The sequence below is a fragment of the Orycteropus afer genome, unplaced genomic scaffold (assembly GCF_000298275.1).
Source record: "Orycteropus afer afer isolate SDZICR_OR568_19922 unplaced genomic scaffold, OryAfe1.0 scaffold00402, whole genome shotgun sequence".
NCBI lineage: Eukaryota > Metazoa > Chordata > Mammalia > Tubulidentata > Orycteropodidae > Orycteropus > Orycteropus afer.
The window spans coordinates 1,488,172-1,509,116 of NW_006921989.1; the positions used below are offsets into that span (position 1 = coordinate 1,488,172).

The window sequence follows — 20,945 nt, forward strand, 5'->3', positions numbered from 1 at the left end:
GCAAACCTGGTCTTTTTTATGATTTTGAGTTTTGTCCCCCGTTGCTCTCCTGCTCTCTCCAGGACCTCATTCCATATTCTTGGGCACAGTGGCAGTAGTGGCGGCTCAGTAGTAGAATGTTTGCCTTCCATGCAGGAGACTCACGTTCTGTTCCCAGCCAGCGTGCTCCCTGTGCAGCCAGCACACCCATCTGTCAGCGGAAGCTCGCATGTTACTGTGATGTTAAACAGGTTTCCGTGGAGCTTTTAGACTAAGGCTAGGAAGAAAGGCCTGCCAATCTGCTTGCAAAAACGAGCCAGTGAAAACCCTGTGGAGCACAGCTGGCCAGTCCATAGCCAACCATGGGGACAGAGCACGACAAGACAGTGTTTCATCCTGTTTTGCATAGGGTCACCATGAGTCGGGCACTGACTAGATGGCAGCTAAGGACAATAGCCACCTCCTTTTAAAGTGCATGAATAATAACCCACATGGTTCCAAGCAGAACAACACAGAGACAAGGGTTGCATAGGGTGGGGTGAGGGGGTCTCTCCCTGTCCATCTACTTCATTCTCCCTTTTCCTTCCACGTTTGTTTCTCTGACTCCTCTTTGCTTATACAAATGCAGCCAGTATGCAACTATGTCCTTATGCTGTCCCTGTCTCTCACATCATAGGTCCCCTTGGCCTTCTCTCTAGGGACGATCTTTCTGCCTTAGCTTGCAGGGACTGTTTCTCACCGGGACATGGAGTGATGCTTGTGGGAGGTGGTTCTCCAGACCAGCCCGTGCCTGGCCTGGTGAAGACTCACATGGTTCTCCCTGGTGTGAGCACCACCACTGATTGGCCTCGTTTCCTAGGAAGGACCTGCGGCTGCACCAGTGTCTCACCCTGTGGGCAGTGCTGGGCCCTTCTTCTTTGCCCGTGTGGGAGTGGACCTGTGGCTGGGTGTTTCTGGTGCATTCTCTCAAGGCCATGGTGTGTGCAGGGTGCCCTGGGGCACACTCTGCCCTGCTCCAGGCAGGCCTGCCCCTTCCCAGCCTCCTATTCCCACTGATCTTTGGCCTCTCTCCTGCAGCAACTGACCAACCACATCCGGGAGTCGCTGCCAACCCTGCGCAGCAAGCTGCAGAGCCAGCTGCTATCCCTGGAGAAGGAGGTGGAAGAGTACAAGAACTTCCGGCCCGATGACCCCACGCGAAAAACCAAAGCCCTGCTGCAGTATGTCCCCCCACCCCCTGCCCCCAGACTGACTCACCAGGGGCCTTTGTTGACCCCTCTTAGCTTCCAGCCAGCCACCAAGCCCAGCCCACTGCCAGCAAGCTGATTCCAACTCATAGCTATGCTAAGAGGACAGAGTGGAACCGCCCCATAGAGTTTCCAAGGCTGTACGTCTTTTATTTATTTTTATTGTGATTTGGGTGAAGTGTACAGAGCAAATGCGTTTTCCATATAGCAGTTCATACACATTTTGTTTCATGACATTGACTGCAGTCCCCATAATGTAACAGCTTTCTTTGCACTTCCTCCCTGTGGTTAACTTTTCCCTGTCTTTTTTTCCAATACATTCCTGTCCTCTGAGCTGTCTCCCTGTTCACGTACTGCCCTTCTGATCTTCCGTGATTGATTGTTCTAAGGAGCACATCTACCTCATGTAAATGTTCATCTTATATGCCTGTGCATTGTTTGGCTGGAAGATATGAGAGTGAGTTCAGTTAAGGCCTAAGGGTGACTTGGGGCCATAGTCTTAGAGGTTTCACCAGTGTCTCAGACCAATAAGCCTGTTTTTTTTTTTTTTTTTTCCAAATTTTTGTCGTGATTTGGGTGAAAGGTTACAGAGCGTATTTGTTTTCCATAGAGCAGTTCAATCATTTTGTTTCATGACATTGACTGCAATTCCCCACCATGTAACAGCTCTCTTCCCGCTTCCTCCCTGTAGTTACCTCTTCCCTGTATCCTTTCCTATGCATTCTTGCCCCTTGAGCTGTCTCCTTGTGCAAATATTGCAGTTCTGTTCTCCCGTGATTGATTGCTCTAAGGCGTATCTACCTGATGTAAATGTTCACCCTGTATGCCTGTCTGTTGTTTGGCTGGAAACCACAGGAGTGAGTTCAATTCTAGACCCGAAGGTACCTAGAGACCATAGCCTCGGGGGTTTCACTAGGCTCTTTCAGATCAGTAAACCTGGTCGTTTTTAATGATTTTGAGTTTTGTTCCACATTGTTCTCCCACTCTCTCCAGGACCACCTACACAGATCCCCCTCCAAGTGGTTGACAGTGGTAGGTGGGCACCATCTAGTTCTTCTGGTCTCATGATCAGATAGGCTGAGGATTGCATGGTCTACTAGTCCCTTGGACTAATAGTTTCCATGTGTCTTTGGTTTTCTTCATGCAGACAAATTGTTGCATCTAGATGCCTGCTTGCAAGCTTTTAAGACTCTAGTTGCTATTCACCAAAGTAGGATGTAGTACACTGTTTTTGTGTAGTATGTTATACCAATTGAGCTTGATGTCCCCTGTGACATGGTCCTGAGCCCACAGGTCCAACAACTCGCTCCCTCAGGGTGGGTGACTGTGGCTAAGAAATTATCATAACTTTGCCCTGTTAGTTCTAGTTATATGAATCTTCTTCCAGCACATACAAATATATATGTAGAAATATCGTCTGCAAGGCTGTAAATCTTGACAGAAGCAAACTGCCTCATCTTTCTGCCATGGAGCAGGTGGTGGCTTCGAACCACTGACCTTTTGGTTAGCAGCTGAGTGCTTTAACCATTGTACTGCCAGGGCTGTTCATCCAGCCACAGGGTACCAGTAAATTCAGCAAACATATGTCCAACAGGCCCTTCATTAAGCATTGCAGGCACTGCAGTGGGTGAGGCAGACACCCATCCCTGACCTCAGGACCTCAGATGGGGATTGGAACAGAAAATAAGTAAATAGCCAAATTTGCAGTGCATTAAATGGTGAAATACTGATGTGGGGAGGGGCTAGAGAGTGCCAGGGTAGGCAGGCCTGCAGCTTTAAACAGTGATCAGACAGGGCCTCCCTGCGAAGGTGAGAGCTAACTAGAGACCTGTGGGAGGTGAGGAGGGGGCCCGGCCAGTGCAGAGGCCCTGAGCCAGGACTATCCCTGGAGTGTGGGCCACAGAGCAAGGAGGCCAGTGTGGCTGGAAGGAGTGGGCGAATGGGGAGCAGGAGTTGGTGAGGGCTGGGGGGGGACAAAACAGATCATGCAGGCTCTTGTGTGAAGAGGTAAGGACTTGGGCTTTTACCCTGGAGGGCTGTGGCAGAGGAGGGACGCGTCCTGGCTCAGGTGCACACAGGCGCCCTCCGACTGCTACAGGGAGGACAGCCCAGGGCCCTGTGTCAGCTGCTGGGGGTTCACGGTGTTTGGGACTCTCTGGGTGGTGCAGATGGTAGCCAGAGGCTGGGTGTTCATTCAAGTCCATGCAGAGGTGACACAGATGAAGGCCTGCTGATCTGCTGCTGTGAGGTGAGCTGTTGAGAACCCTGTGAAGCTCAGTTCTCTGACAGTGGGGCCGCCATGGCTCGGAGTAACTCGATGGCACTGGTGGGTTCACATGGTACAGAATTCCAAGAGGACACGTGACATTCAGGCATCTTTTCCTATAGCGGAGTCAGCGTTGAGTATGTGTGAGAGTTCCTGTGGGATAGGCTTTTAGACAAGGGGTCCCTGCAGCCAGGCACATGTGCATTTACATACGGGTAGGTAACATGGCCTCCAGAGAGGAAGCGCCACTGTCTGTGCCCACCCTCCAGGGCTCATGTCTGGGCACATTCCGGGCACATTCCCGGGGTCACGTACTTGCCTGGCTTCCAGGGAGCCAATGATACCAAAGCTAACCGTTTTAAATTTTATCACCATTCCGATGGATTGGCTCGTACCTGGCTTTGCTCCACCCTGGCACAACTCTGTCATTGCCCCGTGTTGGGGATGACATTGTGCACAGCCTTTATCTGTAACCTCCATCCTGTGGCAGATCATTTAAAAGCCTTGGCAGGTTCTGTCCACAGGCAGAGTGAGTGACCAGGACATCTTTCTGGTCTGCTCTCTTCCCTCAGCTTTTGTGCTTTCTGCATGGGTCCCTGTGCCTGGGAAAACTGGCAACAGGAATGCACATCCCTAACGATGTGATTGTGGCTGTACGCTCAGCACCTGTCATGTCTAAGAGCTGCTGGTTGTTCCTAATTACCTTACCTGCCCATACCAGTGAGGATGCTGTTAGCGCACCCTGAGCTGGCCCCGTCAACTTTGGCTTCGTGGGCTGCGTGGTTGTCTCTCTTCTGCACCTAGTGGCAGGGGGCTGAGGTCCCTCCACACCCTGAAACAGCCTCACTCTGCCCTGCTGTAGTGACTTGCCTGTCACAACTTGGCCTCGGTTTGCTCCATTCCAAGTACAGAATTCACATAGGTCTTGTGTGTCTCCCGGAAGAAATTAAGTATGCATGCCCTCTGCTCTCTGTGGCAAAAGAGCTCCGTGGGATTCGGGCCGCCTGTGTGGCCCCCTGCGGCTTGGATGGAGAAGCTCTTCCCAGGGCCCAGTGTTTGGCCACCCTGGCAGCACACTGGCCTCAGCTGTATTTGCCTGTAAGAGCTGGACTTCTGTCTGCTAAAGAACTGTGGGCTCAGTGCCCCAGGCTTGGCTGGGAGCTGGTCCTAATTGGAGCAGCTAAACTCTGCAGAATACTTGAGTAGATGGAGAATTTAGGGAGTACAAATGAGGTGATTAAGGCAGAAATAGTAAGGACATCAAAATGCTGATAAAGTTGTTTTAGTTTTCCACTGTTCACATCATCACAGAATGAGTAACCAGCAGTTAGAGATGTGATTGTTACCACATTTCATCAATCACATGGGTATTTAAAAAAAAAAAAAACTTAGCTTCTCAGAAATCGGAAAGCATCTTTTAGTCTCAGGCAAATCACCACTAATTAGCCACGCACTTTCTTTTCTGTGGCTGCTCAAAATGACGGTGTATTTCATGCACGGTGACTTCCTGGAGTTTGTGACATATAAAAGCTCCTTGGATCAGCACAGTGACTTCATGTGTAGGTGCTGTGATGACCACCCTGCTTCATAGAAGAGGAATCAGGCTCAGAGGAGCAAAGTTACTTGCCAAGGCTTCCCAGCCCATTAGCGGTGAGGTCAAGAGCCAAACAGGCTGGTCAGTAGGAAGCTTTGCATTCTCAGTGTTTAAAACTCTTCCCCACTCCCTGCTCAGTGAAGCCACGCAGAATGTCAGGGTCAGTGTCTGTAGATAACAGGGCAGGGGGACCACGGATGATGGTAGATGTCATCCTAGGGGACGGGGCTCCAGGCTGGGCAGGAGGATGGTCCAGAGCAGCTGCGTCATCACAACACTTAGGGAGGTGGCAGGAGCCAATCGGAGCCTTTGAATTGAAGTGGTGGCCTTTTCTCAAAGCCTTGTGACAGAAGTTGCTAGCTGAGGAAGTAAGAAAAGACCACCCCCACCACAACCCCTGGAGGTACCGAGCACTGGCATGTGAAGTGCCGAGAGCATGCCTGCCTCGAGGCAAGGGTTGTGTTTGTGTGTTTGTTTTAACATGCACACACATTTTGCTGCTGAAAGCTAAAGAGGAAGTAAGGCACGATCTGACAGAAGATGGCTTCCAGGGCTGTGCTAAAACTGCTTTGATGCCAGGTTTTCCCTCTCCTCACAGGATGGTCCAGCAGTTTGGGGTGGACTTTGAGAAGAGGATCGAGGGCTCGGGCGACCAGGTGGACACACTGGAGCTCTCCGGGGGCGCCCGCATCAATCGCATCTTCCACGAGCGCTTTCCCTTCGAGCTGGTGAAGGTAGCACTGCCAGGGCTGGGCCCCCATCTCTGTCCTCTGTCCCCTCCTGCTCAACTCAGGAGTACTCGATGAACTCACACTGGGAAGAACTCCCCTGGGGATGGAGTCCCCATCGAGGGCATCTCTATCCAGAGGGGGCAGCTTAGATGTCCATGGAGCTGGACAAGGGTTCCATTTTTCCCTGTCACAGAGAGGAATACACATTCTTTGCAAAACACACAGAAAATGAGGTGAATTGATGTGGGATGATGTCCCAGCATATTGTTGAAAGGAGGATATGCAGATTACAGAAGCAGCCTGCAGCAGCACACCTAGAAAAAACAGTACCATTCTTTTCATTAAAAGAGAAAAAGAAAGAAAACTAAAAGGAGAAAAACACCTATCCTCCTAACACCCCCCAGACAACTCTTGTTAGCATGTTGGTGTGCGTCCTTTCAGGATTATTTTGTGTGGCTGGGTAAGCAGCCCGCATGCATACACGCAGCGCGTGGATGCAGCCTGATTTCCGTACTTAAATATTTTTTGAGGCAGCAGTGATAGAGCTCCTGCCTTCCATGTGGGAGCCCCCGGTTCGGTTTCTAGCTGATGCACCTCACGTGCGGCCATCACCGTCTGTCAGCGGTAGATCACGTGTTGCTAGGGTGCTGAGCACGTTTCAGGGGAGCTTCAAGGGTAAGACAGACTGGGAAGAAGGGTCTGGTGAGCTGACTTCTGAAAAAGCAGACCATGGAAACCCTGTGGATCACAGTGGTCTGGTTCACAGGCAATCGTGGGGATGATGCAGGACCAGGGGGCGTGTTTTCCCATCGTGCCTGGGGTCTCCATGAGTCAGGAGCTAACAGCAACATCAAAGTGTATTTTTTTAACCTAAAGCTTATTAAGGAGCTCTGGTAGCATAGACTGCTAACCAGAAGGCTGGCGGTTCAAACCCATCAGCCACTCCTCGGAAGAAAGATGGGGCAATCTACTTCCATAGTGATACTGCCTCAGAAACCCAAGGAGGGGTCACTATGAGTCAGGGACAATTCGACGGCACATAACAACAACAAAGCTTATTATGTCTTTCGTACTCTACTTTCTTCATAATGGTGGCCATCTCTGCAAATTAGTCCATACGGATTGTACGAGGTAGTCCTCGATTACAGTGCATTCAAGTTACCGAGATGAATTGCAATCTTGACTGTCCATTTTGTGTGTGTGCATCTTACTGCTAGTAACATCAGTGTTACTGCACGTAGTATGCTGATTCTATCATTCTCAGATGTAATGTTTCCAATCCCTGATGGCAAAGATTGGATTAATAAAGATACTGAACCACCTTATGATGGAATAATTGTTGGGATGGAACCCTGCTGTAAGTTGAGGACTACCTGTATACTGTTTTGCAGATGTCCCATTACACATCTAACCAGGCTTCTGTTGTTCAACATTTAGATGTATTCACATTTTTCGTTATTTACGTATAGTTCTGTGATTGTAGCTGAGTTGTTTTCTATTTTAATTTTGACAGTGGAAATATCTTGCCTTGTAAATACAGCTACACATCGGAGCTGTTGCTAGGTGTTGTCGAGTCATTTCTCTAGTTCATAGAGACGCCTGGTGCAACAGAAGAAACCATGCTCGGTCCTGCACCGTCCTCACATTCATGTCTGTGTTTGAGCCCACTGTGCCGGTCCATCTCTTTGAGGGTCTTCCTCTTTTTGGCTGACCCTCTCTTTTACTGAGCATGATGTCCTTCCCTAGGGCCTTGTCCCTTCTGATTACGTGTCCAAAATAAGTGGGACAAAGTCCTACCATTCTTGCTTCTAAGGACATTCTGATTGTACTTTTTATCAGACAGATACTATTTGTTTTTCTGGCAGATCATGATATATTTCATATTTTTTGTCAACATCACAGTTCAAGGTCATTGATCCTTCAGTCTTCTTTATTCATTATCTAGCTCTCGTATGTATATGGGGCGATTGTAAATACCATGACTTGGGTCAGGCATGCCTTAGTTCTCAGAGCTTAACACTTTAAAGAGCTCTTTTGTAGCATATTTGCCCAATACAATATGCTGTTTGATTTGTGGGAACTAATGTTCTCCAAATGCACACCTGTTAGGGCCTGCTACAGGTAGCTCCCTGCATGCATTTGGTTTGTCTGTCTGTCCTCAGATGGAGTTCGATGAGAAGGACTTAAGACGAGAGATCAGCTACGCCATTAAGAACATCCATGGAGTCAGGCAAGTTCCACGGGGAGAGTTGCCATCTTCCCTTCACCTCTGCAGTGTCCACCCTTCAGCCAGTTGGGCCCCAGAACTTCTGAGCACCCTGATTTTGAGGCCTTCAGGGGGCTCTTGGCTAGCTTCCAGTTGCTGTGAGGCTTTCCTTGTGGGTCTACAGGGGCCCTTGAGGGCAGAGTGCTTCAGTCCTCCTGTGGACAGGCCATGAGGACAGTCCATGGGTTCAACATGCCTGGGTTCCTACCCAGTAGCTAGGCGTGACCTGTATTCACTGTGGTAAAGTAAGGAAGCCCATTGCAGACTTGTGCCCGGTGGGGAGAAGGGAGCAGAGCAGAATTGCAGTTATGAGACCCCACCCAAGGTCTACTGCATGTGTCCTGGGACTTCTTCCTTAGTCCAACAAAAGTAGTCATGCCTGTCCATTTGCATATTGTCCTGGGGTCCTCGGGTCACCCTAGGGGTTTCTAGGCAGTGGACGCAGGCCTCTGACCCCAGACTTGACCCGACTTTTGTTCTCTCTTGGGGACCCGGCCAGTGACTGTGGAATTGCTGACTGTGCTTTGTTTCTCTCTGACTTATCTCCCCTGCCCCCGGGTATGGATGTTTTTAGGACTGGGCTCTTCACCCCGGACTTGGCATTCGAGGCCATTGTGAAAAAGCAGGTCGTCAAGCTGAAAGAGCCCTGTCTGAAATGTGTCGACCTGGTTATCCAGGAACTAATCAATACAGTTAGGCAGTGTACCAGTAAGGTATTGGACCCTGCAAAGGGTGATTCCTGGCCTGGAGGACACGGGCGTGGGGATTTGGTATCAGGCTCCCAGTGCCGCCTCGTCCCTTGTCCAGCTGGCACCTTTTCCCCACGTTGCTTTGGTTTCCCAGATTTTGGCCTCTGCTCGGAGGCTGGGGTGGGAGCATGTCAGCCTGGGCTCAACCAGGTTGTGTCGGGCCTCCAAACTGGCCAAACTGGTGGGGAGATCTCCCTGGAACCCTGATACCAAGCCTAGCATGTGTCTAGTAGAATTTGGGGGTTCATTTGTCCTGCTGCTTTGCTGCCTTCTGGGAAGCAGAGAGGGAGCCCGTGTTGGCTGCTGGAGGCCCAGCTCCTCAAATCTCCCTTCCTTGACTGTGGCCTCTCCTTGACAAATGCCTGCGCCCTCGGGCTCCCTGGAGCAAGCCACTTCTCTGTCTCCAAGGCTCTGTAAAAGGCCTGAACGCCAGCAGCATAACGATGCTGGGGTCACCGGCTCAATGCCCGCTTGGCCAGTAATCGGCTCCACAGCTCCTCGAGCTGTTGCCTAAGCCAGCATCCTCACAGCCTCTCAGTCACAAGCCCCCTCTGTGCCGGTGGTCACAAGCAACCACCTCCACTCAGCGGGTCGCACCTGGCTTCCCGAAGGGCCTGTTTCCCAGGGCAGCATGCTTTGGCCAAGCTGCTAAAGTGCTTCCCAAGTGGGCGGTTTGTGCTGTGCGCCCACGAGTAGCTGTCAGAGCTATGGGTCGGCTCTCCAAGGCAGGAGGTTTTGGCTTCAGCCCCCTGTTCTCAGTCTGGAAGCCCACATTTGCTTCTTAAGCTTCTTCAATTGGGAAATAGAAGGGGAAAAAAAAAAAAAAGCCTCAGCTGGATTGGAGATGATCAACCCAGAGTCTTTTGTCCTGAATTTGAAAATTCACGTTCTCTGCTCCCCTTGGCCGTCCGTCGGACGAGAACAACCTGCGACACGTTGATCTAGTCAAGCCCCACGCTGAGCCAGGCCCCCACCCAGGAGGGCTCTGATCAGAAGCAGCTTCTGGGGCAGATGCGGGCACAGGCTCCTCCACGCACGTTACTAACCAGCTGACTCTGTTTCTTCTCTCTCTGTGTGTCCCGTCCCGTGTGTGTGGCCTGCCCTGTCCCTGGGTGTCTTTCTACCTCATCCCGCCTTCCGCATGACCCAGGACGGGGCTCTTCACCCCCGACATGGCCTTTGAAGCCATTGTGAAAAAACAGATTGTTAAACTCAAAGAGCCAACTTTGAAGTGTGTTGATCTCGTGGTCTCAGAACTGGCCACAGTCATTAAAAAGTGTGGCGAGAAGGTAACAGGTTTCGTTATTATCACTCACATGTATACCCCTCATCTTCTCCCCTCCATTGTTAGCCTTAACCTGGCATCTGGAAAATTCTGCCTCGGCAGGAAACCCTTTCTGTAGACCTTAGCGACGGCTCAGCTTCACGCTGGCAGACATGGTTTGGGGGAGTTGAGTGGTACCTGCATTCTACCTTTGCCCTTTTGGCTACTGGTGGGAGTGAGGGCCTTTGATGCCACCCAGTGTGTCACGTTTACTAAGCAGCCAGGGGTTACAGGCAGCCCTGTGAGGGTCAGTGTCCGTTAGAGAGAGAGGACAAGGCAGTGGGTTTTCTACTCGTCACCACGGGTGAGCCACGTCGGTGTGCAGACCTGCATGTTCTAGTCAGGACATTGGAGAGGTTGTCCCTGAGTCACTTTAACTGTCTGCTCAACTGTCCCAACCTGTGACTTAACCCTGAGTGCAGAAGATGTGGTTCCCCTGTGTGTGTGTTTGGTTACCGCCTGCAGACAAAGGCAAGGGACAGTGAAGGGCACTAGAGGCCCGGGCTCCAAAGGTGAAGTGATGAGAAATTGTTCTCTTCAGGGCGTCCCACCGAGGTAGATGGCCCAGGTGCTGCCACACCATCCTAGGGAAGGTGCTACACGCTGACAGGCTTGGCGAGGGGCCTCGCCCCGTTGACCCAAGCAGCCTTAAGCACACTTGGTGTCCTCATTGTCACCCAGTGCTGGGGGGAAGGGGACACCACCTGCTCTCTCTGCCTCCTTTCTTCTGATTCGCTGACTAGAAAAGCCACTCTGCTCTCGCACGGCACCCTCTCACGCGCACTCTCTAGTCCGCTGTCACCCTCCACGGCCCCACTTTTGTTGCCTGCTGAAGCAGCCACGGTGACGAGCAGCATGGGGGACTCGGTGGGTCTCCCTGTGTCTCTCCTCGCCCCCCCCACCTGAATTTTCCATGAGGTTGCTGCCTGGGCCTGAGGCCCCAGCGGATGCTGCCACTCTGCTTCTTCCCCCAGCTCAGTTCCTACCCCCGGTTACGAGAAGAAACGGAGCGAATCGTCACCACACACATCCGGGAACGGGAGGGCAAAACCAAGGACCAGGTATTGGGTTGTTTGTTTTATTTTTCAGATGTAATGTATGTGCAGGAAAATTTACCTTGTGTAACATACAGTCCTATGAGTTTTGACAGATTCCTACCATAATATGACTTCCACCTCACTCAAGACACAGAGCGGTTCCATCACTCCCAAATTCCTACTCTTTGCACCCCTCTAATGAGCTTCTCCCCTCTCACCCAGGTCTATCCTCTGTCCCTGTAGTTTGACCTTTTCCAGAATGTCATGTGACTGGAACCCTTTTCTTCATTTGGAAAAGGGAGGAAAGGGAGAAACTCGGCTGGATTGGAGATGATCAACCCAGAATCCCTTGTCAAAATTTGAAAAGTCAAGCAAATGGGGGAAGACCCTCAGTGAGATGGGTTGATGAGCTCCAGCACAGCAGGGATTGTGAGGACAGCACAGGACCCAGCGTGCTTCGTTCTGTTGTACGCAGTGTCACTGTGAGTCAGACCACCTGGAAGGCACCAGCACCACCACCAAAGGCTGGAGTGGTCTTTCTCATGCAGTGGGATGTGTCTGTGGCTTAGCCATGTTGTTGGCTGTGTGATTGTTGTGTGTGTCAGTGGTCTTGCTGAGTTCTGTTTCATGGTCCGGATGGTTTGTATCTCGTCTGGGTGGTTGGCTGTGTGACTGTTGTGTGTGTCAGTGGTCTTGCAGAGTTGTGTTACTTGGTCTGGGTGGTTTAGGCTTGTCCAGGTTGTTGACTGTGTGGTTGTTGAGTGTGTCAGTTGTCTTCCTGAGTTCTGTTCCATGGTCCGGATGGTTTGTAGCTCGTCTGGGTTGTTGGCTGTGGGACTGTTATGTTGGTACCCTTGCAGAGTTGTGTTACTTGGTCTGGGTGGTTTTGGCTTGTGCGGGTTGTTAGTTGTGTGTGTGTTCTGTGTTTCAGTGGTCTTGCAGAGTTGTGTGCCATGGTCTGGATGGTTACATGTTCACCTGGGGGGGGACCTTTGGGTGTTTTTTTGTGTTTACTATCTGGCAAGACACAAAGCTGGACAGTGGACCAGAGCACTCCTGTGGCTCCTTCTGCTTCGGGGACCATCACTGCTCTGTCTCACCTGTCTCCTGCCTCCTCTCTTCCCTTCCCTACCTAGAGGATTTCAAGCCAGGGGAGACAGGCTGCCATTTCAGCTTGACGTCTAGTTCCTGGCCACTCAGGGCACGTGGGGCATTTTCTCACACAGGCCCTGGCCATTGTCGTCAGGCCTTCACACCCCCAACACCTGGTCCTCACTGTCCCCTCACATGTTCTCTGTGGTCTCTTTGCAGTTGTTTGTTGGAATCAGAATCTAAATGAGTCTACACGTATTTGCTTGTTGTATCTCTTAAGCCTCTTAGCTGAGAATGGCCCTGTTTTGGTTCTCTAGTGCTGCTTAACAGACATCCCACAGGCGGATGGCTTCAACAAACAGGGATTTATTCTCTTACAGTTTTGGAAACCAGAAGTCTGAGTTCAAAGTGCCAGTTCTGGGGGCTGGGTGAGAGCCTCTCGACCTTGGGCTTCAGCTCTGCCTCTTGTTCCCAGCCCGCTGGAGCTGGAGGCTTCTCTTAACTCAGACAACTGCTGATTACTGTGGCTGACAAACCCAACATCGGCAAGTAAAAAATGGCACAGTTTCAAAATTATCAAGCAACACGGCAGGCCCCTTAATTCAAGTCCATTAACAGTCCCAGGATTGGCAGACAACATGGTAGGTGATTGAGATGAAGACTTGGCCAAATGCAGGATCCAGTTGTGCCAAAAAGCTCAGAGACCTTTCTCAAAGAGTATATATAAAGAGTAATATACAGGAAGCAGACCACATCCCAAAGGCAGCTACTTAGCTGCTCACAGCACATTCCCCCATGGAGTTGATTACTAGTCTCATCATGGGGAATTCTACATCCAGCTGCCCAGCCACTCAACCAGGCCCAGCCAAGTTGACACACAACCTTAACTACCACAGGCCCTCTCCCCCTCCCTGTTGAAGAAAGAACTGGCTCATTTGTCCTTCAAAACGTCCCACTTTCTGAATTTGGCCAGTCACTCCCTTGGAGATTTGGTCAGTTGGTGCCCCTTTCCCTTGTGATTTCTACAGCTTAGAAGTTGCATACAAAGCTTGAGAGGTTCCAATGTGAAACAAAACTCAAATTCATTAAAAAAAAAAAAAAGACCAGGTTGACTGGTCTCATAGACTGTGGTGAGACCCCCAAGAGTATGGCCCCTAGGTAGCCTTCAGGTCTGGAATTGAACTCACTCCTGTGGCTTCTAGCCAAAGAACAGACAGGCAGATGGAGTGAACATTTGCATCAGGTAGATACACTCCTTAGAACGATCAATGGTGGGAGAACAGAAGGGCAGCATTTGCACAGGGAGACAGCTCAGGGGGCAGGAATGTGTAAGAAAGGAGGACACAGGGAGGAGGTGGGAAGAGAACTGTTACATTGTAGGGAATTGCAGTCAATGTCATGAAACAAAACCTGTATAAACTGCTGTATAGAAAATGAATTTGCTCTGTAAACTTTTACCCAAATCACAATAAAATTTTTAAAAAAATAAAGGAGAACTCACCGTCCCCTCAAAAAAAGCTTGAGAGGTTCCAGTTGATTTTCTTCTTTTGCAAGAATGATATCGTCCTTCTAAACATTCCACAACTAAGCTGGACCCAGGGCCCCCAGGCCTTGTCAGACCCATGACAGTGGCTCCCATAGGCAGAACACCTGTGATTTCCAACAACCCTGTGAGGTCCACATGCTTTGCCAGTTTTGTGTTTGAGGATGCTGAGGCACACCGAGGCAGAGTGACAGGCAGGGCCAATGAGAGCCCAGAACATAGCACCTGATTCCCTCTTCCGAGGCTGTCTGGTCCATTCTTAACTGAGAACCAACCCAATGGGCTGTCTGGGCCAGTGGCTCCCATAGGCCAACCTTATCCTGAGCCAAAAAAGGACAAGAAGGAAAAGGGGGAGAGTTTTAGCCAGCACAGTGCTTAACCTTCTGTTCTTGTCTGAAATGATATCCTTAACTGGTTTCCATGCTTGTGTGTGTATGTGTGTGTGTGTGTATTTTTGTTATTTTAATGTTCTCAGTTGGCTCGATCAAAAGTTGAAACATCCAACCTCTGAATTATCTTAGATTTTTATTTATCTGTTATTTTTATAAGCGCTTACAAGATGCCAGGCACTAGTCTAGCTTTCTGTGTTGTAAATGATTTGACACTTTGAAGTAGGGCCTCCTGTGGCCTCATTCCACTCTCAGTAGCACAAGGCAGAGCCACCCAGTGGCCACCCCAGTGTTCAACCTCAGAGTAAGAGCCCATGGTGGGCTGCCTCCCTCTGTTCTGTTGCCTCAGATCTTACTTGCCTGTGAAGCCCTGATATCTGGGAGGACCCATGCCCCCTCCCCCTTGCAGGTCTACCCAGGGGTGTGGGTGTCCATTGGGCCCCTGAATAGGAAGCGGCGTAATTCCTGGGCCCCCTCTGCTGGTGGGCATGGGGAGCACTCCGGCTGCCGCTCTCCTCTGCCTTGCTTGGTTCTGGCCTCACAGTCACCCCCCTTTCCTCCAGATTCTTCTTCTGATTGACATTGAGCTGTCCTACATCAACACGAACCATGAGGACTTCATTGGATTTGCCAAGTATGTACTTGGATAGCAGCTGGTGGGGTGGCACGGTGCCTTCCCTGGGATCCGGGCCACAGGGGAGGTGATCCTGTTGGGATTCCCTCGGAGGGCTGGGGCCCGGGGTGAGGCGCAGCATCACATGAACGTTCTACTTCTGAGCTTGGAAGCTTTCTTGGGCTAGTAGTTGCCCCTGTCCCCATTATGCGTAAAGCATCTTCTGTAGGACATCTTAGTGGACAGTTGAAGGAGAAGAGGCGGTGCTGTGGTGAAACATGCTTGGGAAGGATGCGGTCAGCCAGTGTCCAGCTGACACTCTTCACAGCCTTCCGTAGCCTGACTGACAGCTTCTGTGAGACCCACTCACACCGTAGGTGGCCTCTTCACAGGCCTCTTGCAGGCTCAGGGCTCCGGCGCTGCTCAGCTTGTGAGTCTCTCTGGCTTTTAGCCGTACAGGTTAAACCAGAACCTTCCATGGAACCAGCGTAAGGGGCGAGGGCGGAGACCTCTGACTTGAGGGGACTGCAGATAGAAATGCTGGTGGTTTCAGCCGTTGGCTCACTGCTTCCATCAGCCTCCAGGTCCCCTCAGTGCACTTGGGCGTCATGTGGACTGTCCTGGTGGATCATGCCTAAGGCTAGCAGAATGAAGGATTAGCAGTGGCCGGCCTCCTTGTCTGTCTGGCAGAGAGGCACCATGACTTCCACACCATGCACAGGACACGTCTGGTCCAGGCTAGAAGGGGAGGCCATCCCGTGGGGCGCTGTTGAGGGAGCTGGCAAGGTGGGAGCCAGGAGGCCCTGAGGAAATAGCACTTCAGGACCCTCACTGTCACCTAGCCATTCATTGCTGCCCCAGACACTTGATGACAGAGCCAGGTCCTGCCCTCAAAGGACAGTCCCACGCAAGGGGACACATGCGCAGGGCAGTTAAGATGCACTGTGGTCAGTGCTGGGATGAGGCTAGGGAAGCAGAGGAGGGCCTTCTGGCCTGGCCTTGGGCGTCCTGGGAGCTTCCTGGAGGAGGATTTACTAGAGCTGAGTCCTGGGCTAAGTGTCACCTTAACAGAACATTTGTTGGTGTGCTCCACAAAGTTGACTGGCCACCTGTTCTGTGCTGGGCAGGTAAACAAAAATCAAACTCACTGCCATTAAGTCAATTCTGACTCACTTTGGGTTTCCAAGGTGGTAAATCTTTACAGAAGTAGATTGCCCAGTCTTCGTTCTTCAGAGTGGCTGGTGCATTTGAACTGCCAACCTTCTGGTTAGCAGTCACATGCCTTAGGCACTATGCCACCAGAGCTCTTTGCTGGGCTGATAGTAGGTAAGTAAAATGAATGAATGAACAAATGCACAGTTCCCTGAGGAGCAGACAGGTGGCCAGTTGGCATGGTCAGTTTCTCCCAAGTCCAGATGGGCTGTGGGCCCTGGCTGGGCTATCCCTGCTGGGAGTGGGCACAAACCCTGAACTTGGCTGTCCAGATGGGCCACGCCTCAGCGGGTGGTCTGAGCCTTGGGGATGGCAGCCAGCAGCCCAGGCACATGTGGGACAGAGAACGCCGGTCCCCCTCTTCGGTTTGCTGCTGTTTTCCTCACCTTAATGTCTCTGCTTCTCACACTTCATCCACAGTTCCTTCTCACAATCTCTCCTGTTTTTCCTTTGACCACTCCACTCTTTGCTCTGGATTCCTGGGCCTTCCCACTTACCCCAGCTGTTATTATACTGAGCAGCTGGTGACCGGGTGGGTATTGCCTGCTGTGTGCCTTCTCCCTGATGTGTGAATGGGGACACCTGGGCTGGGTGCGGGACTCAGGGTGCCAGGCTTTGAAGCCGAGGCCCCCACCCTGGGTGAGCTGTCCCAGGGTCCGACTGAGTAGATACTGAGCATGTTCCCATAGGCAGGCACAGTGCTAGGCCTTAGGACTGGGGCAGTAAACAAGCTAGATACAGCACCTGCCTTTCAGAACCCACAGGCTGGAGAGATGGAGTTGCTGAACAAATTGTCGGGAAGATGAGATGAGAGTTGGAAAGAGAAGGGTAGGTGAGGGGCTGTGGGAAAGGGGACCAAGGAACATGACCTGGGAAGGCCTTCCTGTGGAAGTGTTGTTTAAGCAGACTAGTGACACCTAGGTGACAGGAGGGAGAGTCTTAGGGACAAAGAGAAGGAAGGTCCAGAGACAGAAGCATGGAAAGGACACAACCAAGGCAGGGTGGGACTGAGAGCGACAATGGCCAGGCCTCGTTGCCAGGGGGCCTGTACACTCAGGGCAGAACTTCGGATTCTCCACTTCCTCTCTGGGGGAAATTTATGATGGAGTCCAGGCAAGGGAGAGAGACTGTCATATGGGCTGGCGTTTGAGGGAGCTGGCAAGGATGGGAGCCAGGAAGATCAGAGAAAGTGTACTCAGCCCTTGCTGTGAGTGCTGGCTAAGCACATTCTGCCTCCCTTAGACGCTGTTGATCCAACTCCTTCCTGTACTCAGATGTTCATGGCTTCTCACTGCCTTCTACACACTGCCGTTAAACATGGCCCAGAGAAAAGCCCTATAATGAGCTCACTGAATGTTAGGAAAATCGTTGGGATAAATCAGTAATCTAGGAAAAGGAACCCGCTTCCTTAGCACACACACGTGTGTGCACACCTGCTCATCTACCTTAAACCAACAGCCAACTGGAGCTTTAAGATAAAACACCAGAGGCAGTCAGTAAATACATGAGTGAGACAAGATGGTTTACTTTTTCATATTGTTCTTAAAGTTGTAGCCAGAGCAATAAGATAAGAAAATGTGATGTGTAAGTAAGATACAGATTGTTTGCAAATGATATGTCTGCCTACCAGGAAGCACTAGAAAGTAATCTTGGAACCAATAAGAAATTTGAGTAGGTATTCACATAAAAAATTTTGAGGCCTTTGTACCATCAAGAACAAACAAGGAAATAGGATGGATGATGAGAGAAGAGATCAGTGACTTAGACAAGTAAGGACCTTGTGGAAGCATGCCCTGTTGATCTCGAGTGTCCTCTCAGTTGGGTCAGGAGCCATCTAAGATGAGTGGCGTTTTCGTGGTGGTCACCTTAAGTTGAAGCAGCCTTACTGAGTCTGATCGGCTCGGGCTTGACAGTCCAGTGGTCAAGCCCTTCAGCCGTGGTGCTGGGTAGGACAAGAGAGCCTCTGCATTTTGACCCCATCCAGGCTGGTGCTCAGGTTACCTTGGCGCCACCGTGACTACCTTCTGGCCACCTGAGAATCTAGCTTCTTTCTCATGCGCCCTCTTAGAGGTTCCAGGGTTCAGTGGCTCCTAGAAATACCTGGTACTTCAAGAGTGACTGGGACCAGAGTCTCAGTTTAACCAGATACTTTCTCATGTGATATTTCTGAGCATCTCCTTCCCTGTGGCAACCCTTTGTGTGCAGGGGGTTTCTCTCAGCATCTACCTTTAGCTGGGCAGCTGGGCCCTTGCAGGGGAAACCCTCCCTGGGCCACAAGGTCTCCTGCTCTCTGGTTTGTCATCCACATGAGCCATCTCTGTGCTTTGGTTCCAGCGCCCAGCAGAGGAACACGCAGCTGAACAAGAAGAGGGCCATCCCCAATCAGGTAGCCCACCCCTTCGCGGCCGCTGCTTCATCTGGGGGGGTGAGGGTGGCGGGAGAGTGCTCAGGGACACCCGGAATGCCTCTTCAGAGAATGGCCCTGTAGTACCAGGCCCCCAACTCTTGGCCTCTGGAGTTGGCTTAGCTTTTGATGTTTCAGGAAACCAGTTTGGGAGCGGACACTCTATTAGGGTCTCAGGGGCAGATTTTGTGAAGGCCTGGGGTAGAACTTGACTCTCAAGTGAGGGGCAGGTGACAGTGACCCAATTGGGCTGCCCAATGCCTGGGATTCCAACGTGTAGGTCACAGCTGGGTGGGAGCTGCCTTGGAGTGGCTCCGGTGAGGCTGGGGGTGACTTGAGCCCTACACGTTGGGAAACCCTGAGCCACATGAAGCGTTTTCCACCTCCATGTCCTACCGCAGCCAGAGGCCTCATGAAACTGAAAGGCTTTATAATTGCATTAGGTGCCTTTTTTTTTCCCCTAACAAAATTCATCATCTTTGCAAAATCTCTGCCAACATCCTCCCTTCTCCACGTTGGGTGGGGGGCGGGGGTGGGGCTCTCCTGTTTATCTTGCACAATATATGGCCTGTTGGAAAAGACAGATGTAACCACTGCATGATTTTTTTTTTTTTTTTTTTTTTTGCGCTTGCTGTAGGTAATACATATGTTGTTGCTTTTTTGTTTCGGGAGATGATAATGAATTAAATATTAACACCATGAATATAATTAATAGCATGTAATTTTTTTTTTCTTTTGCTGTTTTTCTTGTGCTCTTCTCTTCTCCCGTTTTTGTACTTTTCCTGCTTCTTCTCTGTCCCCTCATGTCCCTTACATCTCTTTTCCTCGGCCTGCTCCTCCTTGAATTACCCACAACCCTAACTTTGTGTTTTCAAAGGGGGAGATCTTGGTAAGTACCCACTTAGTGTGGTAGCAAACGTTAGCGAATCTAGTTGTGACAGAGACCCTGCCTACCTGGTAACATCCCCTTCCCCCTGAAATAACAAATAACTAAACATCCAGCTAACTGAAAACCCCCACACTGCAGCCAGAGCTGGCTGGACTTGGCATTGCCCTGGACGTAGGTCGACTTACACAGGCACTAACCTGACCACCACCCTGTGGAGGGCCCACCCCCTCGCTCATTCTTAGCGGGTTGACCTGGTTTCCTGTCGGTCAGGGATGGCAGATGCTTGGCTCACATACCACCCTCCCTGCTTCTCCACAGGCAGAATTCTCCCATTCCGTGCCCGGGGCAGACATTGCTCATTGACCCAGCACTCCTTCCTTTGTGCTTCTCTTCTGTCATGTGCCAGTGGTAGACATCGGTAATCAATCCTGGCATTCTTTCCCAAACATGCCACTGGCCCTCATTCTGTGGCAGATGGGATTTTCCACATGATATCCTCATGTGGTAACTGTCCTGAAACCATGACAGACATGACTAATCGATCAGGGAACTCTTTGTTGGGTGCTGCTCCTATCCTCCTGCCTTTGTGGCACAATTGATGAGGGTGTTCTGTTCCACTGCCCCCCTTCCCTTCTCCTTTGCCTGTGGCAGACATCACTAATTGAACCTAGCACCCATTCCCACTGTGCCCAGAATCCTCACCACAGTGCTTTGGCCAGCTACTACCAGTTAGTCAGCGTGGCCACAGAGATGAGTTGTATTTGCCATCCCTGCTGTAGGTGACACCGCCTCCCTGTGTGCGGAGCCCTCTGCTGGGCCCAGTGTGGGACGTGAGGAAGGTGTGAGGCACAGCACAGCCCCGTGGGGAGTGACGCTGCGCAAGTCTGCGGGTTGAGCCCATTTCAGGGTACTTGTCTCCAGGCAGCTGGCCTCGGCCCTACCTCTCTCCCCATCAGAGAACTCGGCCTGGGCCTATAGCCCTAGTCGAGGTCCCCTTCTCCCATAGACTCCCAGCAGCAGCCACTGAAGCACTGGGTGGGCCCCACCTCTGCCCTTCTGATTTGATCTTACGGCGACTTCAGAACCTTTCCAGTAGTTGAGCCAATCCTGTGTTAAACCTCGCTGCCCCAGCTCCGGGAAGATAGAGAAAGGGCCAGAGTAGAAGCCTGGAATGGTGGGGTGAGGACCCAGTTGCCCTCGGATCTCAGTTCCCATCTTCCCAGTGAGCTACCCCGCCCTCCTCCACAAGCAGCCAGGGGCCTGCTTCTGTCCTGCGGTCCCAGGGGCTTAACCATACTGCTATTCCTATTGGATTCCATACCCACAGCCACCAAGCCACATCCTTGCATGAGCGTGGCGATGGTCATAGGGTCTCCAGCAGTGGTTTCCATCCTTGCTCGGAGGCAGGACAGTCACCAGGGCAGGAGCTAGGCTGTCCTCGGTTGGCCCGCCCCCGGCCTGCTCTGTGCTGCACCTGATGCCCTGTGCCTTGGTGTGGCAGCCCTGCCTGCCACATCTGTCTCCTTCATAGCTTACTCTACGCCCGGGCCCCTTGGATGGCCAGGTGCTCTGATGCAGAGGCCTGGCCACTGTCCTTTTTCCTAGATTCA

The 20,945-nt window shown here is 51.4% G+C and overlaps 1 protein-coding gene across 1 annotated transcript in view; it reads left to right on the plus strand.

Moving 5' to 3' along the window:
* DNM2 (dynamin 2) overlaps positions 1-20,945 on the plus strand; it is a 103,451-nt gene that overhangs the window by 66,042 nt on the left and 16,464 nt on the right. Inside the window, exons 7-14 of the mRNA XM_007953586.2 lie at positions 1,057-1,199; positions 5,685-5,820; positions 7,980-8,047; positions 9,983-10,121; positions 11,131-11,217; positions 14,781-14,851; positions 18,377-18,428; positions 19,324-19,335. Of these exons, the coding sequence (XP_007951777.1) occupies positions 1,057-1,199; positions 5,685-5,820; positions 7,980-8,047; positions 9,983-10,121; positions 11,131-11,217; positions 14,781-14,851; positions 18,377-18,428; positions 19,324-19,335 (708 nt within the window). The remainder of the gene's footprint in view (positions 1-1,056; positions 1,200-5,684; positions 5,821-7,979; positions 8,048-9,982; positions 10,122-11,130; positions 11,218-14,780; positions 14,852-18,376; positions 18,429-19,323; positions 19,336-20,945) is intronic.